Source organism: Berghia stephanieae, chromosome 13 (genome assembly GCF_034508935.2).
Source record: "Berghia stephanieae isolate SIO BIC M18660-M18661 chromosome 13, UCSD_Bste_1.3, whole genome shotgun sequence".
NCBI classification, from domain to species: domain Eukaryota; kingdom Metazoa; phylum Mollusca; class Gastropoda; order Nudibranchia; family Aeolidiidae; genus Berghia; species Berghia stephanieae.
Window position 1 is genome coordinate 9,424,420 of NC_088372.1, and position 17,608 is coordinate 9,442,027.

A 17,608-nucleotide genomic window follows, 5' to 3' on the forward strand; every position below is an offset into this window, starting at 1 on the left:
TTCTTCTCTTTACTAGCCTATCCTGCTTCTTTGGTTTGTGATTGTATTTTTGACAGGGGATATTTTTTTTCCTGTAAATCTTCTGCCTGTTTGTTCTTGGTTATTTATAATTTAGCTTATGATATCTTTAGGTTATGATTTTGATTTGCATTTGTACTATTTTTGTTAGATTGCTTGTTTTTGTTTTTTTGTTTCAGCGGTCTCTCATATAACCTCAATTGTGTTGGAAGAGACCTAAAGCAACAAACAAACAAACAAGAGCACACTATCAAAGTACTTTGTTTGAGATCACCTATAAAAGTCTCATCCAGACACAAGCACAGGTCCCTAGTAAGAGGAACACTCTCAAATGTTTTCAAATCATATATAATATGTAAACTAAACAAAATACACTGCATAACAGAGACAAGAAAATATCATCTAAAACTAACTATAGATTTGACTTTTTCCTCCCAGCCAGGGTACCCGACCAGGGCCAGGACAAAACCAAGTAATCTCATTCCAAGACAAAGACAGAAAGCTTGTTGGAAAACAGATATAGGGGGGATAGAAGACACAGTAAGTACCTCCCTGCCAACTATGGGAGATCAGGAACCCCACCCAGAAACGTGGTCATGGATCGGATAGGTGACATCGCATAGCACAGGTCAATTTTCCTTCTCCCCAAAAGGCATGAACCATTGGTAATGGCGAGGTGGTAAACTGTGTGGAAGATCGATACAAGTCAAATGACCTAGTTAGACATTTTAAGATTGCTTTAAAATTATTTGATTTTTAAAAATGTGTTTGTTTTTAAAGGATTTACAGCCTGCAACACATTTAGGTCATATCAGCACCAGTAAAATGATGAAAATTGGATAGTAAAAACATTTTAAATGTACAATTAAAAGGACTTGAGGAAAAAGTAAGACGAAGGGGAATTGTTCAAATAGGAAAAATGTAGATTCCAAAGCACACTATCAGTGTACTTAGTTTGAGATGACCTAAATGTTTCACCCAGACACCAGCACAAGATCCCACTAAGGAACACACTCAAATGTTTACAAATCATATGTTAAAAATAAAAAAATAACATTACATAACAGAGAGATGATTTACATGGAAAAAAAAAAAATATCATCTCCCAAAACTAACTATACATTTGACTGTTTCCCTCCCAGCCAAGGACTCCGACCAGGCTCAGGACAAAACTAAGTAATCTCATTCCAAGACAAAGACAGAAAGCAATTGGAAAACAGATACAGGGGGATAGAAGAAACAGCCAGTACCTTCTTGCCTACTGTGGGAGGTCGGGAACCCCACCCAAGATTTTTTTAAAATATACACCAGGATGCGCATAGAAGGTTCCGAATAACACCAATATAAAATCCATTTTAAAAAAAGAAATGTGTATATTTTCAGAGGAATTATCATAAAAGAGCAGAGAACACAAACACCCTTACCGTGTGAGGTGCATTACATAAGTGCCATAAGGGTCATATCAGCGTCAGTAAAAATAAAAAGGAAGAAAATGGGATAGTTAAAAGTTGTAGAATTACAATTAAAGCATCCAAGAAAAAGAAAGACAAAGGGGGATTGGTTCAAATAGGTAACAGATATAGATTCCAAGAGCACACCATCAAAGCACAGGTCTCCACTAAGAGGAATACACTCAAATGTTTATAAATCATATATAATACATAAACAAAACATAATACAGCGCATAACAGAGAGATAATAATAATAATAATAGATCTTTATTGTCCATAAATATGGCAATTTTTCATTTAGTTACACTCGTTCTCTCTCTCTCTCTCTCTCTCTCTCTCTCTCTCTCTCTCTCTCTCTCTCTCTCTCTCTCTCTCTCTCTCTCTCTATCTCTATCTCTCTCTCTCTCTCTCTCTCTTCCTCAAGTTAAAAAATATCATCTCCCAAAACTAACTATACATTTGACTGTTTCCCTCTTAGTCAGGGTATCCGGCCAGGGCCAAGACAAAAGCAAATAATCTCATTCCAAGGCAAAAACAAAAAGACAGTTGGAAAACAGATATAGGGGATAGAAGACACAGTAAGTACCTCTCTGCCCACTATGGGAGGCATGATACTTTACAACTATTAACATATTTCATTTACACCAAAAACATGATGACTTTAACATATTTCATTTACACAAAGAGCATGATTGATATACTTTAACCTATTTCATTTACACCAAAACAAGACACTTTAATATATATTTCATTTACAACAAAACATGATACTTTAATACATTTCATTTACGTCAAAAAAAATGATACGGTACTTTAACACCAAAAGCATGATGCTTTAACACCATTTTTTATTTGATTATATATTTCGCAGATTACGGAAATCCCATTACAAAATAGGGAAGAAGAATGTGAAGTCAAAAAAAAAAAAAACTGGTTCCTATTTCATTGGAAGTGTAGAACTGGAGGACTTGATGCATACCTTGTGTAAATCATCTTCTGGTGTCAGAGAATGGAATCTTATTTTCTAGTCTAAATAAATGCTGGTCCTCAATAAAAATCATCCATCCTCGCTCTTTTACGTCCCACAGTCCAAACAATCAGCCGATAAATCCTGCTGCTATAATAGTTATGCCTGTGTTTTTTTTATGTAATCTATTCATTATTAGTACTCCAAAGGACTGGTGACATACATACACACTCCATGGATTTAGGAAACAAAAGGATAGAGGATTTGATGGCTGATACATCCTGCTGCTATAATAGTTATGCCTTTTTATGTAACCTATTCATTATTAGTACGTACTCCAAATGACTGGTGACATACATACACACTCCCAGGGATTTAGGAAACAAAAGGATAGAGGATTTGATGGCACGACTTGTCTTCCCTATTGGAGTAGTGAGAAATCATTGTCAGGCTTCCCTATTGGAGTAGTGAGAAAGTCATTGTCAGGCTTCCCTATTGGAGTAGTGAGAAAGTCATTGTCAGGCTTCCTTATTGGAGTAGTGAGAAAGTCATTGTCATTGTCAGGCTTCCCTATTGGAGTAGTGAGAAAGTCATTGTCAGGCTTCCCAATTAGAGTAGTGAGAAAGTCATTGTCATTGTCAGGCCTCCCTATTGGAGTAGTGAGACAGTCATTGTCAGGCTTCCCTATTGGAGTAGTGAGAAAGTCATTGTCAGGCTTCCCTATTGGAGTAGTGAGACAGTCATTGTCAGGCTTCCCTATTGGAGTAGTGAGACAGTCATTGTCAGGCTTCCCTATTGGAGTAGTGAGACAGTCATTGTCAGGCTTCCCTATTGGAGTAGTGAGAAAGTCATTGTCAGGCTTCCCTATTGGAGTAGTGAGAAAGTCGTTGTCATTGTCAGGCTTCCCTATTGGAGTAGTGAGAAAGTCATTGTCAGGCTTCCCTATTGGAGTAGTGAGAAAGTCATTGTCATTGTCAGGCTTCCCTATTGGAGTAGTGAGAAAGTCATTGTCATTGTCAGGCTTCCCTAATGGAGCAGTGAGAAAGTCATTGTCAGACTTCCCTATTGGAGTAGTGAGAAAGTCATTGTCAGGCTTCCCTATTGGAGTAGTGAGAAAGTCATTGTCAGGCTTCCCTATTGGAGTAGTGAGAAAGTCATTGTCATTGTCAGGCTTCTCTAATGGAGCAGTGAGAAAGTCATTGTCAGGCTTCCCTATTGGAGTAGTGAGAAAGTCATTAGTCATTGTCAGGCTTCCCTATTGGAGCAGTGAGAAAGTCATTGTCAGGCTTCCCTATTGGAGTAGTGAGAAAGTCATTGTCATTTTCAGGCTTCCCAATTGGAGTAGTGAGAAAGTCATTGTCAGGCTTCCCTATTGGAGCAGTGAGAAAGTCATTGTCAGGCTTCCCTATTGGAGTAGTGAGAAAGTCATTGTCAGGCTTCCCTATTGGAGTAGTGAGAAAGTCATTGTCAGGCTTCCCTATTGGAGTAGTGAGAAAGTCATTGTCATTGTCAGGCTTCCCTATTGGAGTAGTGAGAAAGTCATTGTCAGGCTTCCCTATTGGAGTAGTGAGACAGTCATTGTCAGGCTTCCCTATTGGAGTAGTGAGAAAGTCATTGTCATTGTCAGGCTTCCCTAATGGAGCAGTGAGAAAGTCATTGTCAGGCTTCCCTATTGGAGTAGTGAGAAAGTCATTGTCATTGTCAGGCTTCCCTATTGGAGCAGTGAGAAAGTCATTGTCAGGCTTCCCTATTGGAGTAGTGAGAAAGTCATTGTCATTGTCAGGCTTCCCAATTGGAGTAGTGAGAAAGTCATTGTCAGGCTTCCCTATTGGAGCAGTGAGAAAGTCATTGTCAGGCTTCCTATTGGAGTAGTGAAAAAGTCATTGTCAGGCTTCCCTATTGGAGTAGTGAGAAAGTCATTGTCATTGTCAGGCTTCCCTATTGGAGTAGTGAGAAAGTCATTGTCATTGTCAGGCTTCCCTAATGGAGCAGTGAGAAAGTCATTGTCAGGCTTCCCTATTGGAGTAGTGAGAAAGTCATTGTCATTGTCAGACTTCCCTATTGGAGCAGTGAGAAAGTCATTGTCAGGCTTCCCTATTGGAGTAGTGAGAAAGTCATTGTCAGGCTTCCCTATTGGAGTAGTGAGAAAGTCATTGTCATTGTCAGGCTTCCCAATTGGAGTAGTGAGAAAGTCATTGTCAGGCTTCCCTATTGGAGCAGTGAGAAAGTCATTGTCAGGCTTCCCTATTGGAGTAGTGAAAAAGTCATTGTCAGGCTTCCCTATTGGAGTAGTGAGAAAGTCATTGTCATTGTCAGGCTTCCCTATTGGAGTAGTGAGAAAGTCATTGTCATTGTCAGGCTTCCCTAATGGAGCAGTGAGAAAGTCATTGTCAGGCTTCCCTATTGGAGTAGTGAGAAAGTCATTGTCATTGTCAGACTTCCCTATTGGAGCAGTGAGAAAGTCATTGTCAGGCTTCCCTATTGGAGTAGTGAGAAAGTCATTGTCAGGCTTCCCTATTGGAGTAGTGAGACAGTCATTGTCAGGCTTCCCTTTTGGAGTAGTGAGAAAGTCATTGTCATCGTCAGGCTTCCCTATTGGAGTAGTGAGAAAGTCATTGTCAGGCTTCCCTATTGGAGAAGTGAGAAAGTCATTGTCAGGCTTCCCTATTAGAGTAGTGAGAAAGTCATTGTCATTGTCAGGCTTCCCTATTGGAGTAGTGAGAAAGTCATTGTCAGGAAGCCCAGATCTCTGTTAATTTTTTTAAAAAATTAAAATTGGGCTTTTATATAGCGCAATAACCACTAAACGTGCTCAAAGGCTTTACAATGGGTCCCTGGCCATCAGCAACACTTAACATTTATGACAAGACATGACGCTTGTTAGGCGATATTATAATTTTTGCTCGGACAGAGACAACGCTGTTAACGGCCAGGTACTCATTTTACACCTGAGTACGGTGAGAGAATGTGAGTAAAGAGCCTTTTCCAAGGACTTAACTATGTGCTGAGCGAGGCTCGAAACAGGATCTTCCGATCTGAAAGCGAGTGTCATAGCACTAGACCACATAGCCGCACAAATTATGGATGATGGAAAGCCCTGGGTTATGGCCCCCTCAACAATCAACCGTGGATCCAACTCCAATACGCTTCAACAGTCATGACGTCACTTCCCTCGTAATGACGCATGGTAACTTAGTAACTAGTTCTAAACTATCGGAACAATGATGGATGCCCTTATGAAATACTTCTCACACGAGCATAAAAGTGTATCCAGAGGAGAAAAACATAAATATAATCATGTTTTGACTTTTATACATTCTGATCACATGACATATGAAAAGTTCTAGCCAGCATGAAGAATAAAAAGTACAGATTTTCTATGTTTAGAACCACACTGCTCACCGTTGCTGGGCGACGTGACATCAGACTATTAAATCCAATTGCTACAAAACTTTTTATTCTCTATCATCGTCTGCAGACCTGCCTACTATTACGACATTTAGTAAAATTACGAAATTTTTGGCTTCAATTTCAGATGTCCATGAACATCTCAAAGTCATTAAAACTTATTGAAAATGAAAGTTGATGCCAGACTTCATCATTTTAAGGATGTAGAAGAGTTATTTAATCCTCGTCTGGATAAATTGTTGATTTCTAAAGTTGACAGTAATGACTACAATTTTAATTTCCTAAAAATTACGACTTTTTATATTTTCAATTTGGCAGGTCTGCGTCCGCCTTGTTCTCAACTCGTTTTACTTCTTGTTATTATCATTATCAACCTAAGTGCCTGCTCCAGTCATTTTGGTGTGGATTACAGCTGAGATGAAAACCAAAGTTGCTTGGTCAGGGTGTGCTGAGGTGCAGGCACCTGTGTGTAGTCGCCGTGTTTCCCTTGTTCATCAACACAGCTGTGCTTGTTTGTGGCTACCCTGTGATTCACTGCCACCAGCATGTGTTGGAGACTCTCTCTGGTAAATTAAAAAGATGAAATTGGTGGGGTGTGTGTATGTGTGGAGGGGGGGGGGGGGGGGGGATTCCTTTATCTCTAAGACATCATTAGAAAATAAGATGCAATGGTTGTGGCACACACATGTAAATGTAACCCATCGACTCACCACGGTTTTGTTTTATGTCGGGGATTTACAAGGTAGTAATTTATTTTATGATCTGAGGTCATGAAATTCTCTATTATTTCACAATGCCTAAGGTATGCGCCTTGGGTCGAGTTTTGTTGAAGTTTTTTGTTTTGTTTTTGTGTTTTGTTTTTTTGGGGGTTGCTTTTGTTTTGTTTTTTGTTGTTTTTTTTTTTTGTTTTTTTGTGGGGGGGGGGGGGGGGGGGGGGGGGTTGTTAAGGAGAAAGAGGGATAAACTGTATGACAGATGTACCATCTTAGACAGATTGATCTTTGGTTCTTTAATGTTTGTTTATTTGGTTCTTTTATGCTTTTTGTTTGGGTATTTTAATATTTTTTGTTTTGGTAATTCAATGTTTGTTGTTTGGTTCTTTAATAATTGTTATTTGCTACTTTAATGCTTGTTGTTTGGTTCTTTAATTTAAATTTGTCAAAAAGGAAAAAGGAGGAAAAACTATTGGTCCATCGGTCAAACTCAAACAAAATCATAACATGAAATATCAAAGTGATACTAATACTAGGTTGCTAGAAGCTGTGGACTGTAAAAAAGCAATAAACAAAAATGAATATAACAGTTTCAAAAAAGAACAAAATACCAAACATGGAACGTTTCGGGCTCAAAACACTTCTTCAGCCAACAACAAAAAACATTAAAGACATATAAATACATTACTAAATTCCAGTATACGACAGAGATATCTTAACAAGGGCACGAAAAGATTTTAACTTGCTTTTTGGTACAGATAATTGAGTGATGTCACGTGATGACTGAAGGCTTCTGGTTCGAGACTTAAGATTTATTAATTCAGAAAGATAAAGATGGGTTAAATGGCGAAGGCATTTGAAAACTAATAAATCAATGTTGTAGTCTATTCTATATTGGACAGGAAAACAATGTCGTCCTTCATAGTCATAAGGCACATGGAACTGGAGTTTATCACGGTTTCTATAGTGTGAAACGAACAATAGCAATTTCTTGCTACCCTTTGGATAGGACACTGGTCTATCGCAATGTACTTTCTGCCAGATCTAACAGACCCAGCTACCCATTTACTGCTGGTGGACAGGGGGGGGAGGGGGGGGGGGAATTGGAAAAGAAAATTCGACTGCACCCGGGATTGATCTTGGTCCCTTTCCGTGTGAAGTGAGTGCTCTATCAACTGAGCTATCAGGGATCGCCTCAGACAGGAAGGAAGCCAGTGCAAATTTTCCTGAAGTGGAGTGATAATCTTTTTTGATATATCATTATGCGGGGCTGCTAAATACTCTTGTGGTATAGCAATCACCTTTGAACTGTTAGGATCATGGTTCGAGTCCCACTCTGGATGGTGCAAAGTTGAGTCCTTGGACAAGGCTCTTTATGGTAGGTACTCTTATTCATTCACCGTACCTAGGTATAAGATGAGTGTATGATCGCTAACAGCAGCATTGTCTTTCATTATTTTCTAAAATGTAACATCGTCTTTCAGGCTTTGCATTATGCCCTATATGTTATGTGATGCTATGACTTGATTCCCCTTGTAAAGCACTTTGAGCATGTTTGGTGTATAAAGCGCTATGTATAAGCTCACAATTTTATTGGTAAAAAAAAATGTTTATTTAATAAATTATTTTTAATGAGCTTTTATATAGCGCAATATCCACTAAACATGCTCAAAGCGCTTTACAAGAGGTCCTGGCTAACAGCAATACTTAACATTTAGGACGGGACATGACGCCTGTTAGGCGATAGTACAATTTTTTCGGACAGAGACAATGCTGTTAACAGCCAGGTACTCATTTTACACCTGAGTACAGTGAGAGAATATGAGTCAAGAGCCTTTTCCAAGGACTCAACTGTGCGCCGAGCGAGGCTCGAACCCAGGACTTTCCAATCCGAAAGCAAGTGTCATACAACTATACCACATAGCCGCACGTTTCATCCCTCACCTCGTATGATATTGAGTAAGAATGTCAGTCAAGGCTGTGATATACCAGGTGCCTTTGTGTGTGTCTCGAAACCCAACATTTCCTATAACAGTGCTGTAGCCAATGAGAAAGTCCTGATCGTTGCACACAAAACTGTTTATTTCCTCCTCCTCCTCCTCCACATCCTGCTGGTCATTCAGCATACTGGAGTCTGTTTGAATGCCCGAATCTGTCTCTGGCAAATGTAAAGAACTTGGAACAGCTGTGGATAAATTGAAGTGATGCTTAAAAAAAAAATTATAAAAAATTGGGGCTTTATATACAGCAATATCCACTAAATGTGCTCAAATCGCTTTACAAGGGGGTCCCTGGTCAACAGCAACGTTTAACATGTAGGACGGAACACGCCTATTAGGCGATATTACAATTTTTCAGACAAAGACACCGCTGTTAATGGCCAGGTACTCATTTTACACGTAGTATGGTGAGAGAATGTGAGTAAAGACCATTTCCAAGGACTCAACTATGCGCTGAGCGCAAGGCTCAAACCCAGGATCTTCCGATCCGAAAGCGAGTGTCATACCCCTAGACCACATAGCGCACGAAGTGATGCTAAGTAAGATGCTAGAAGATCAAGATGGTAAAAAGAAAATGACATGTATTGAAAAGACTTTAGAGAATAGTTACGATCACAGTTTCACAATTACAAAACCCTAATGGCAATGTAAACAAACAAAATGGCTGCCAATGTCTGATAGTCATTGTGTGAAGAGATAATGGGATCCAACAGTTTCTCTCTGGCAGGAACGTCTGTAGGGAAATTAATGTGATACTAAGTAGGCTGCTAGAAGCTGTGGACTGTAAAAAGTAATAAACAAAAATGAATATACCAGCTTTAAAAAAGATAAAAATATCCAAACACGGAACGTTTTGGGCTCAAAACCCTTCTATAGCCAAAAACAAAAAAAAACAATAAAGACATAAATACATTACTAAATTCTAGACTGACAACAGGACAGTACAATATCAGGAAATAGAAAAAGAAATCGTCTTTTCTTCTTCATTCGACTCAATACTCTTTGGGTTTGTATTTTCAGTGAAGTGAAGTTCACCACTCTACAGGATTTCAAAAACATTCCAAACCCATTTGTTATCCACGCCATCACAAGCACTTATGCGGCTATGTGGTCTAGTGGTATGACACTCGCTTTCAGATCGGAAAGTCCTGAGTTCGAGCCTCGCTCGGCGCATAGTTGAGTCCTTGGAAAAGTTCTAAACTCACATTCTCTCATTGTACTCAGATGTAAAATGAGTACCTGGCCGTTAACAGTGTTGTCTCTGTTGGAAAAAAAAAAATTAATATCGCCTAACAAGCGTCATGTCCCGTTCTACATGGCCAAGGACCCTTTGTAAAGCGCTGTGAGTATATGTAGTGGATATTGCGCTATATAAAAGCTCAAGCACTTCGGCCACTAGTTTGAGGCCCTATCTCTTTGTCTTTATCAAGGAAAATGGAACAAAAAACGAGTTCTTGAAACCCTCATGTCAGAATCATGATATATAGATAGAATTAAATTGACATCACTCAGCTCTTTGTTATTGTTTTTAGCCAGCCATTTATATGAGTAGTTCTAACTAAATTGTATCAATCAGACTATAAACGTTCAAGGTTACACATAGTTTTGTGTGTTGGCATGCTATATCCAGCTGGCAGATGTTATGAGTTTTTTAGCTAAGTGCAATTGGGAATTTTTTTAGAAACTTGTGTAATGCGCTTTCACTACAAAAAATGCATGGCAAGTCAAGGCAAACGACAACTAAAATGGTTTGTTTTAATGTTTTAAAGGGTTTTACGGCACAACACATTTAGGTTATCTTAGCTCCAGTAAAAGGGAAGAGAATGGGATAGTAAAAAGTTCTAGAATTAGAATTACAATTAAAGCACCCAAGAGAAAGTAAGACAAAGGGGAACTGGGAATAAATAGAGATCAGATGTAGATTCCAAGAGCATACCACCAATGTACTTAGTTTGAGATCACCTATAAGCCTCATCCGGACCCAAGCACAAAATTCAACAAAGATGAATACACTCAAATGCTTCCATTATACATTCAAAATAACAAATATAGATCTAATAATAATAATAATACATAACAGAGATGATTTACAAGGAAAAAAATATCATCTCTCAAAACAATAATTATGCATTTGACTGTTTCTCTCCCAGCCAGGTCTCCGGCAAGGGCCAGGACAAAAACAAGTAATCTAATCCAAAGACAAAAATGGAGAGCATGTTGGAAAACAGATATAAGGGGATAGAAGACACGGTATGTACCTCCCTGCCCACTAGGGGAGGTCAGGAGCCCCACCCAGAACTAACATGAAATTTTGTCATTCATGATTTACCTTTGGAGTATTTGAGTCCTAAACAAGAGACCAGGAAAAACAGCTTTGGTTTTCCTGTCAAAGACGGGCATGAATCTGGCCTGTGATAATAATGTAATAATAATAATAATAATAATAATAATAATAATAATAATATCAATAATGATAATAGAAATAAACAGAATCATCATCATCATCATAATAATAATAATAATAATAATGATAATAATAATAATAATAATAATAATAATAATGATAATAATAATAATAATAATGATAATAGAAATAAACAGAATCATCATCATAATAATAATAATAATAATAATAATAATAATAATAATAATAATAATAATAATAATAATAATAATGATAATAATAATAATGATAATAATAATAATAATAATAATAATAATAACAATAATAATAATGATAATACTCGTAATAATAAATAATAATAATAATAATAATAATAATAATAATAATAATAATAATAATACATTGTATTTGTTGAGCACTCTACCATGTCACAGGGAAGTGCTCAGAGTACAATATATCTGAATCTGAATCAACACATGAATTTGGAACAGAACAAAGCCTTAAGATGACTTTTAACTATTTCTTACGATGAGCTAGAAATGAAGTGAGTAGAAAAGTGCCAGAAGCCAATGGAGAATAAAAACTTCGCGGCAATGGGGGCTCGAACTCATGACCCTACTGTTATGGCAACTCTGCCTGGCTGTGATCGAGTTAGAGAGGCTCTACAATTGACGCCATCGACCACCCATGGAAAAAATGGAAAAAGTGGAGCCGTGGGTTGGAGTCACAAAGTTTATTTTCTCTCTTGTCGTCTGACATTTTTTTACTCACTTCATTTCTTGTTATTATCAACATAAGTATACATTGACCTAACCCCTTCCAATATTTTTTTTTCAATTCAAGACAAAAAAAAATAAAATAATGTATTTTCCAAGACAACAACAGGCTCAGCAGTACAGTACAGTCTTTGCTTTGTACCTGAAAGGTACCGAGTTCGATCACCCACCGCTGCGCTTTGTGACCTTGAGCAAGTATACCTCGCCCTAGCTCAATTTCCAATGCCTTGGTTATTCCAGTATTCCCTTGGAATAGAGCCTAGAGACAAATTTCCCGTTTGGGATAAATAAAGGGAATTTTATTTTTATTTTAATTTACTTTTGAATGAGGGAATTCTGGGACGTACCTAAACATTCCAGTGATGCTGTCCAACCACACTTTACGACCGTTGCTACCGTAGAGAAACACTTTGCCCTGGTCTGTTCCCCCATGAGACAAAATAAAGGCGACGAAACAGTCTTGGCATTTGTTTGCGTTGGAATCTGTAGCGTAATGATTTAATGTTGACTGCATTGCCATGTCGGTCAAGTTCTCTGCAATCCTGACATCAAATTTCAATAGAGTAAAACACTTTGAAATGTTTTCTGAAATAAAAACAAAAATCAAAGACCTTTGAATGGCAAACAAAGTGGATGCTAAGCTGTTAGAAGTTGTGGATTGTCAAAGGTCATGTTAGACAATGGGGTCGTGACCTTTGAATGGCAAACAAAGTGGATGCTAAGCTGTTAGAAGTTGTGGATTGTCAAAGGTCATGTTAGACAATGGGGTCGTGACCTTTGAATGGCAAACAAAGTGGATGCTAAGCTGTTAGAAGTTGTGGATTGTCAAAGGTCATGTAAGACAATGGGGTCGTGACCTTGGAGCTTAAGTTTGAGCTTTTATATAGCGCAATATCCACTAAACGTGCTCAAAGCACTTTTCAAAGGGTGCTCACCAACAACAACACTTAATCTGTAGAACGAGATGTGTTAGGCGATAATAAAAAATTTTCCTGACAGGGATAATGCTGTTAACGGCCAGGTATTCATTTTACACCTGAATACGGTGAGAGAATGTGAGAAAAGAGCCTTTTTCAAGGACTCGACTATACACTGAGTGAGGTTCGACCCCCGGACTTTCCAATCCAAAAGCGAGTGTCATACCACTAGACCACATAACTGTACAAGAAAAGCTGTGGATTGTGAGAGGAAATGTACAAAAATGAAAACAACAGTTTCAAAATAGAACAGTGCACTAAACACTGAATGTTTTGAGCTCAAAACTCTTCTTCAGCAAACAATAAGTGTATGTGCGGCTCTGTGGTCTAGTGGTATGATACTCGCTTTCGGATTGGAAGGTCCTGAGTTCAAGCCTCGTTCGGAATATGTTGAGTCTTTGGAAAAGGCTCTTTACTCACATTCTCTCATCGTACCCAGGTGTAAAATGAGTACCTGGCCGTTAACAGCATTGTCTCCGTCGGAAAAAAAATTGTAATATTGGCTAGCAGGCACCATGTCTCATTCTATATATGTTACATGTTGCTGTTGGTCAGGGGCTCCCTGTAAAGCGCTTTTAGCACATTAAGTGAATATTGTGCTTTATAAAAGCTCAATTTACTTTTTATTTTTTCAAAGAACTCCTACACAGCTATTAGACTTATGGAGCCACAGTTAATCTTGAAATAGACAATAGCAATTGCTTGTTGCACTTTGGATTGGATGCTAGTTTATCGCAAAGTACTTTCCACCAGATCTAATTCACCAAGCTACCTAATCACTGCTGGGTGGAAGGGGGAGGTGGGGTTGGGAAAAAATCTGAATCCTTTTACTTGAGAATCGAGTGCTCTACCAACTGAGCTATCAGGACCCCTCGGTCAATAACAGAAACAGCTAAAATATTATGACATCCAAACCAGACTTCTGTCGTACTCTGGAAAAACCCATATTTAAACATTTGGCCAGAAAACTCGTCCTTTAAATATCAATCGATTTAAATGACCCTCATCTTGGCAAAAACTCTCAAACCCAGGACTTTGGTGAACTCCCAGGTTTGAGAGCTTTTGCCAAGATTAGAGTCATTTAAATCGATTGATATTTGAAAGACGAGTTTTCTGGCCAAATTTTTAAATATGAGTATTTCCAGAGTGGAGCAGATTTGGAATGAAGGGATGAGAGACGTGTCATATATGCCTTTGAAAATCAATACATTAAAAATAAACAGACTTCGCAACCTTACGCCATTCGTCACGGTCTCTGACCTTTTTCCACTAAGCTATTGAGATCCAGCCCTGTCCACTCTTTGATGTTGTCTTGCCATAGTTTTTTTTTCTGTCTTCCTATTCTCCTCTGTCCCCCCTACAGTGCCCTGCATGACAGTCTTGAACAGATTGTCATGGCGGACAGTGTGTCCGAACCATGACAATTTCATCTTTTGACTATTAAAAACAGTGAACGGAGCCTGACATTTCTATCCTTGCAACGTTATCATCAACCAGGACCACGTATCGCCTCATTTGCCATCACAGGGTATTCATTTTGAAATAACCAATTGTAGCAACATCTAGCTAACTAGTAATAGTAGTAGTAGTAGTAATAGTAGTAGTAGTAGTAGTAGTAGTAGTAGTAGTAGTAGTAGTAGTAGTAGTAGTAGTAGTAGTAGTAGTAGTAGTAGTAGTAGTAGTAGTAGTAGTAGTAGTAGTAGTAGTAGTAGTAGTAGAGGTAGTAGTACTAGCGTATGGCTACATCTCCACACTGGAAGTCTCCAGCCAGTCTTTAAATTCGTCATCGCAGTTTAGGACAGCCTCAAAACCTTCCACCAATCTCGTCACAGGTCAGTGTAGAATTATGAGGTCTGCTGTCTCTGGCGTTCCCTGACAGTGGGGACAGTCGGCTGACTCCCTCAGACCCCATCGATGCATGTTTGCAGCAGTCCTGCCCTGGCCTGACAGTCGGTTTAAGGTGACCCACTGTTTTCAATTGCCGTTCCTGAAGTCTGGCATAAGTTCTGTTAGGTCTTTGATTACCCCACCTCCCTTGGGCATGGTATTTGTCCAATATTCCCTCCAGGCTTCCCCAATATCGAAGTTTTTTTAGTTCTGAGATCTATCTAGCTAACGAACGGACGGACACAAAATTGTCCATTTAGTGTTTCGATGTTTTGGGGATTTTAAAAAAAATCTTTTTATGTAATTGTTGCGACCATTTTGAACTGACAAGTCTACAAGTGGCCAGAGGATAGTTTTTGGGTTTTTTGACGATTGGAGAGCTCTAAATGTCAAAATAAAAACAACACTTAATATAGTCAAAGTAATACAATGCTGCTGGAAGCTGTAAACTGTGAAGAGTCATGAACAGAAAGCAAGATAACGGCTTCAAAGAAGAACAAAATTAAAAACCACAGAATGTTTTGGGTTGAAAACCCTTGTTCAGCCAAAAAAACAAAAACAACAAAATGACATTTCAAGATCATTTTACTTGCACACGGCTGTGTCAATTATTTTCTCTGCCATCCGTCTGGAATTTAAGTGATATTGTGTATTCATGTTTTTATGGTTTTTCCAATTGGCTGAAGAAGGGTTCTGAGCCCAAAACATTCCTATTTTGGTATTTTGTCCTTTTTAGAACTCGTTTTATTCAATTTTGTTCATTATCTTTGACAATCGTAAATATGATGTGTTATGTTATGTTGTAAAATTGCCATTCAAAAAGGGTAAAGCTTAACTCACTCAACACTAACACCGACTATATAAGTACGTAGTTTACCCGGTTTACTTTTAACCCTTGCCTATTTATTACATTTTTCTGAGACAAATTATAGGTGTAATATCAAAGCTAATGTTTTTAGTTTTTGCATGTTAATGATAGTTGACTAAAACTATCTATGTACAAGCTCATTTTTAATACATTTTTTTTTTCAATTTTGAAAAGTAGCAAAAATCTCTAGGATTGAGTGAGTTAAAGCAAACCTGTGTCTTTGTCTGACCCCCTTCGGGGCCTCAGCATTTTGGCATCCTTATCATTGGGGTCATGGGTGAAGTCTTTGTTATTGATGACCAGGCAGATACCTGAGGGAAAACAATAAATGGCACTAATCAGAGAACTTTACGGGGATAAAGATAAAGGGAGTAAATCTGACTCATGAATGAACAACACAAAACAAATGACGTTTCGGCCTTTGTCCTTTTTAAAGAAAACAGAAAATACATATATATTTATATTAGATTGCCATAATAAAATAGGGGAAAATTTGTAAATTATTACAATCTAATATAAATGTATATGTATTTTGTTTGTTTTGTTTGTTTTTAAGGGTTTTACGGCCCTTGCAACACATTTAGGTCATATCAGCACCAGTAAAAAGGGAGAATATGGGATAGTAAAAAGTTTTAGAATTACAATTAAAGCACCCAAGAAAAGGTAAGACAAAGGGGAATAGTACAGATAGGGAATTGGTATAGCTTCCAAGAGCACACCATCGATGTACTAACTTAGATTGAGATCACATAAAAGTCTCATCTAGACACAAGCACAGGTCCCTACTAAGAGGAACACACTCAAATGCTTACACTATAAATTCAAAACAAGAAATATAATAATACATAACAGAGATTATTTACAAGGAAAAAAATATCATCTCCCAAAACAATAACTATACATTTGACTGTTTCTCTCTCAGCCAGGGCCAGGACAAAACCAAGTAATCTCATTCCAAGACAAAGACAGAAAGCATGTTGGAAAACAGATATAGGGGGATAGAAGACGCAGTAAGTGCCTCCCTGCCCACTATGGGAGGTCAGGAACCCCACCCAGAATGTATTTTGTGTTTACTTGAAAAAGGCCAAAGGCCGAAACGTCGTTTTGTTTTGTGTTGTTCATTCATGAGTCAGATCTACTCCCTTTATCTTTATCTCCATTTTATTGACTCATTTAGGCGCCTCTAGTTATTAGAGCACTTTCCCTCTTCTAAACAGGCACCAAGAACCAAGAAAGGGCTTTACATTGACAGCAATCAATTGAAATTGTCTACAAAGACATTTTTTTAAAAAGTTGAGCTTTTATAAAGCGCATTATCCATTAAACGTGCTCAAAAGTCAAAGCGCTTTACAAAAGGTCCCTGACCAACAGCAACAAGTAAAACGAGACATGATGCCTGTTAGGTGATGTTACAATTTTGTTTCCAACGGGCAACGGTGTTATGACAAGGTACTCATTTTACACTTGAGAATGGTGACAGAATGTGAGTAAAGAGCCTTTTCCAAGGATTAACTAGGCACCAAGCGAAGCTCGAACCCATGACATTCCGATCCAAAAGTGAGTGTCATAACACAAGACCACACATCTGCACAATAAAAATTCCCCATGTGGAATCGAACCCAGGACCCGAATGTTAAGACAAGTCCACAATGACTTCACCAGCAGTGAAACGCACTTCAAAAATGGTCATGCATTTATACACTGAATTAATTTCCCTGAAAAGTAATAAACAAAAATGAATAACAGCTTCAAAAAAAGAACAAAATACCAAACAAGGAACGTTTCGGGGCCAAAACCCTTCTTCAACCAACAACAAAAAATAATAAAGGCATAAATAGATTATTAAATTCCAGATTGACGACAGAGAAATTTTGTAGGTCCTCTCTGTTAAAGAAAAATCTTGGAAACTGGACCTACAAAATGTCTCTGTCGTCAATCTAGAATTAAGTAATTAGTTTATGTTTCAAATGTTTTTTTTTTTGTTGTCTATAGAAGGATTTTGAGCCCAAAACGTTCCGTGTTTGGATATTTTTATCTTTTTTAAAGCTGTTATATTCATTTTTTAAAATTACTTTTTACAGTCCACAGCTTCTAGCAGCCTACTCAGTATCACATTAATTTCCCTGACGTTCCTGTCAG

General features: G+C 38.0%; 1 protein-coding gene across 1 annotated transcript in view; it reads right to left on the minus strand.

The window, feature by feature from the left end:
- Window positions 1–1,371: 1,371 nt before the first annotated feature.
- LOC144959190 (caspase-8-like) overlaps window positions 1,372–17,608 on the minus strand; it is a 31,884-nt gene continuing 15,647 nt past the window's right edge. The window contains exons 7-11 of the mRNA XM_078891734.1: window positions 15,682–15,780; window positions 12,085–12,322; window positions 10,887–10,966; window positions 8,502–8,742; window positions 1,372–6,407 (exon numbers count right to left, since the gene is read on the minus strand). Coding sequence (XP_078747860.1) covers window positions 6,251–6,407; window positions 8,502–8,742; window positions 10,887–10,966; window positions 12,085–12,322; window positions 15,682–15,780 — 815 coding nt within the window. The 3' untranslated portion in view covers window positions 1,372–6,250. The remainder of the gene's footprint in view (window positions 6,408–8,501; window positions 8,743–10,886; window positions 10,967–12,084; window positions 12,323–15,681; window positions 15,781–17,608) is intronic.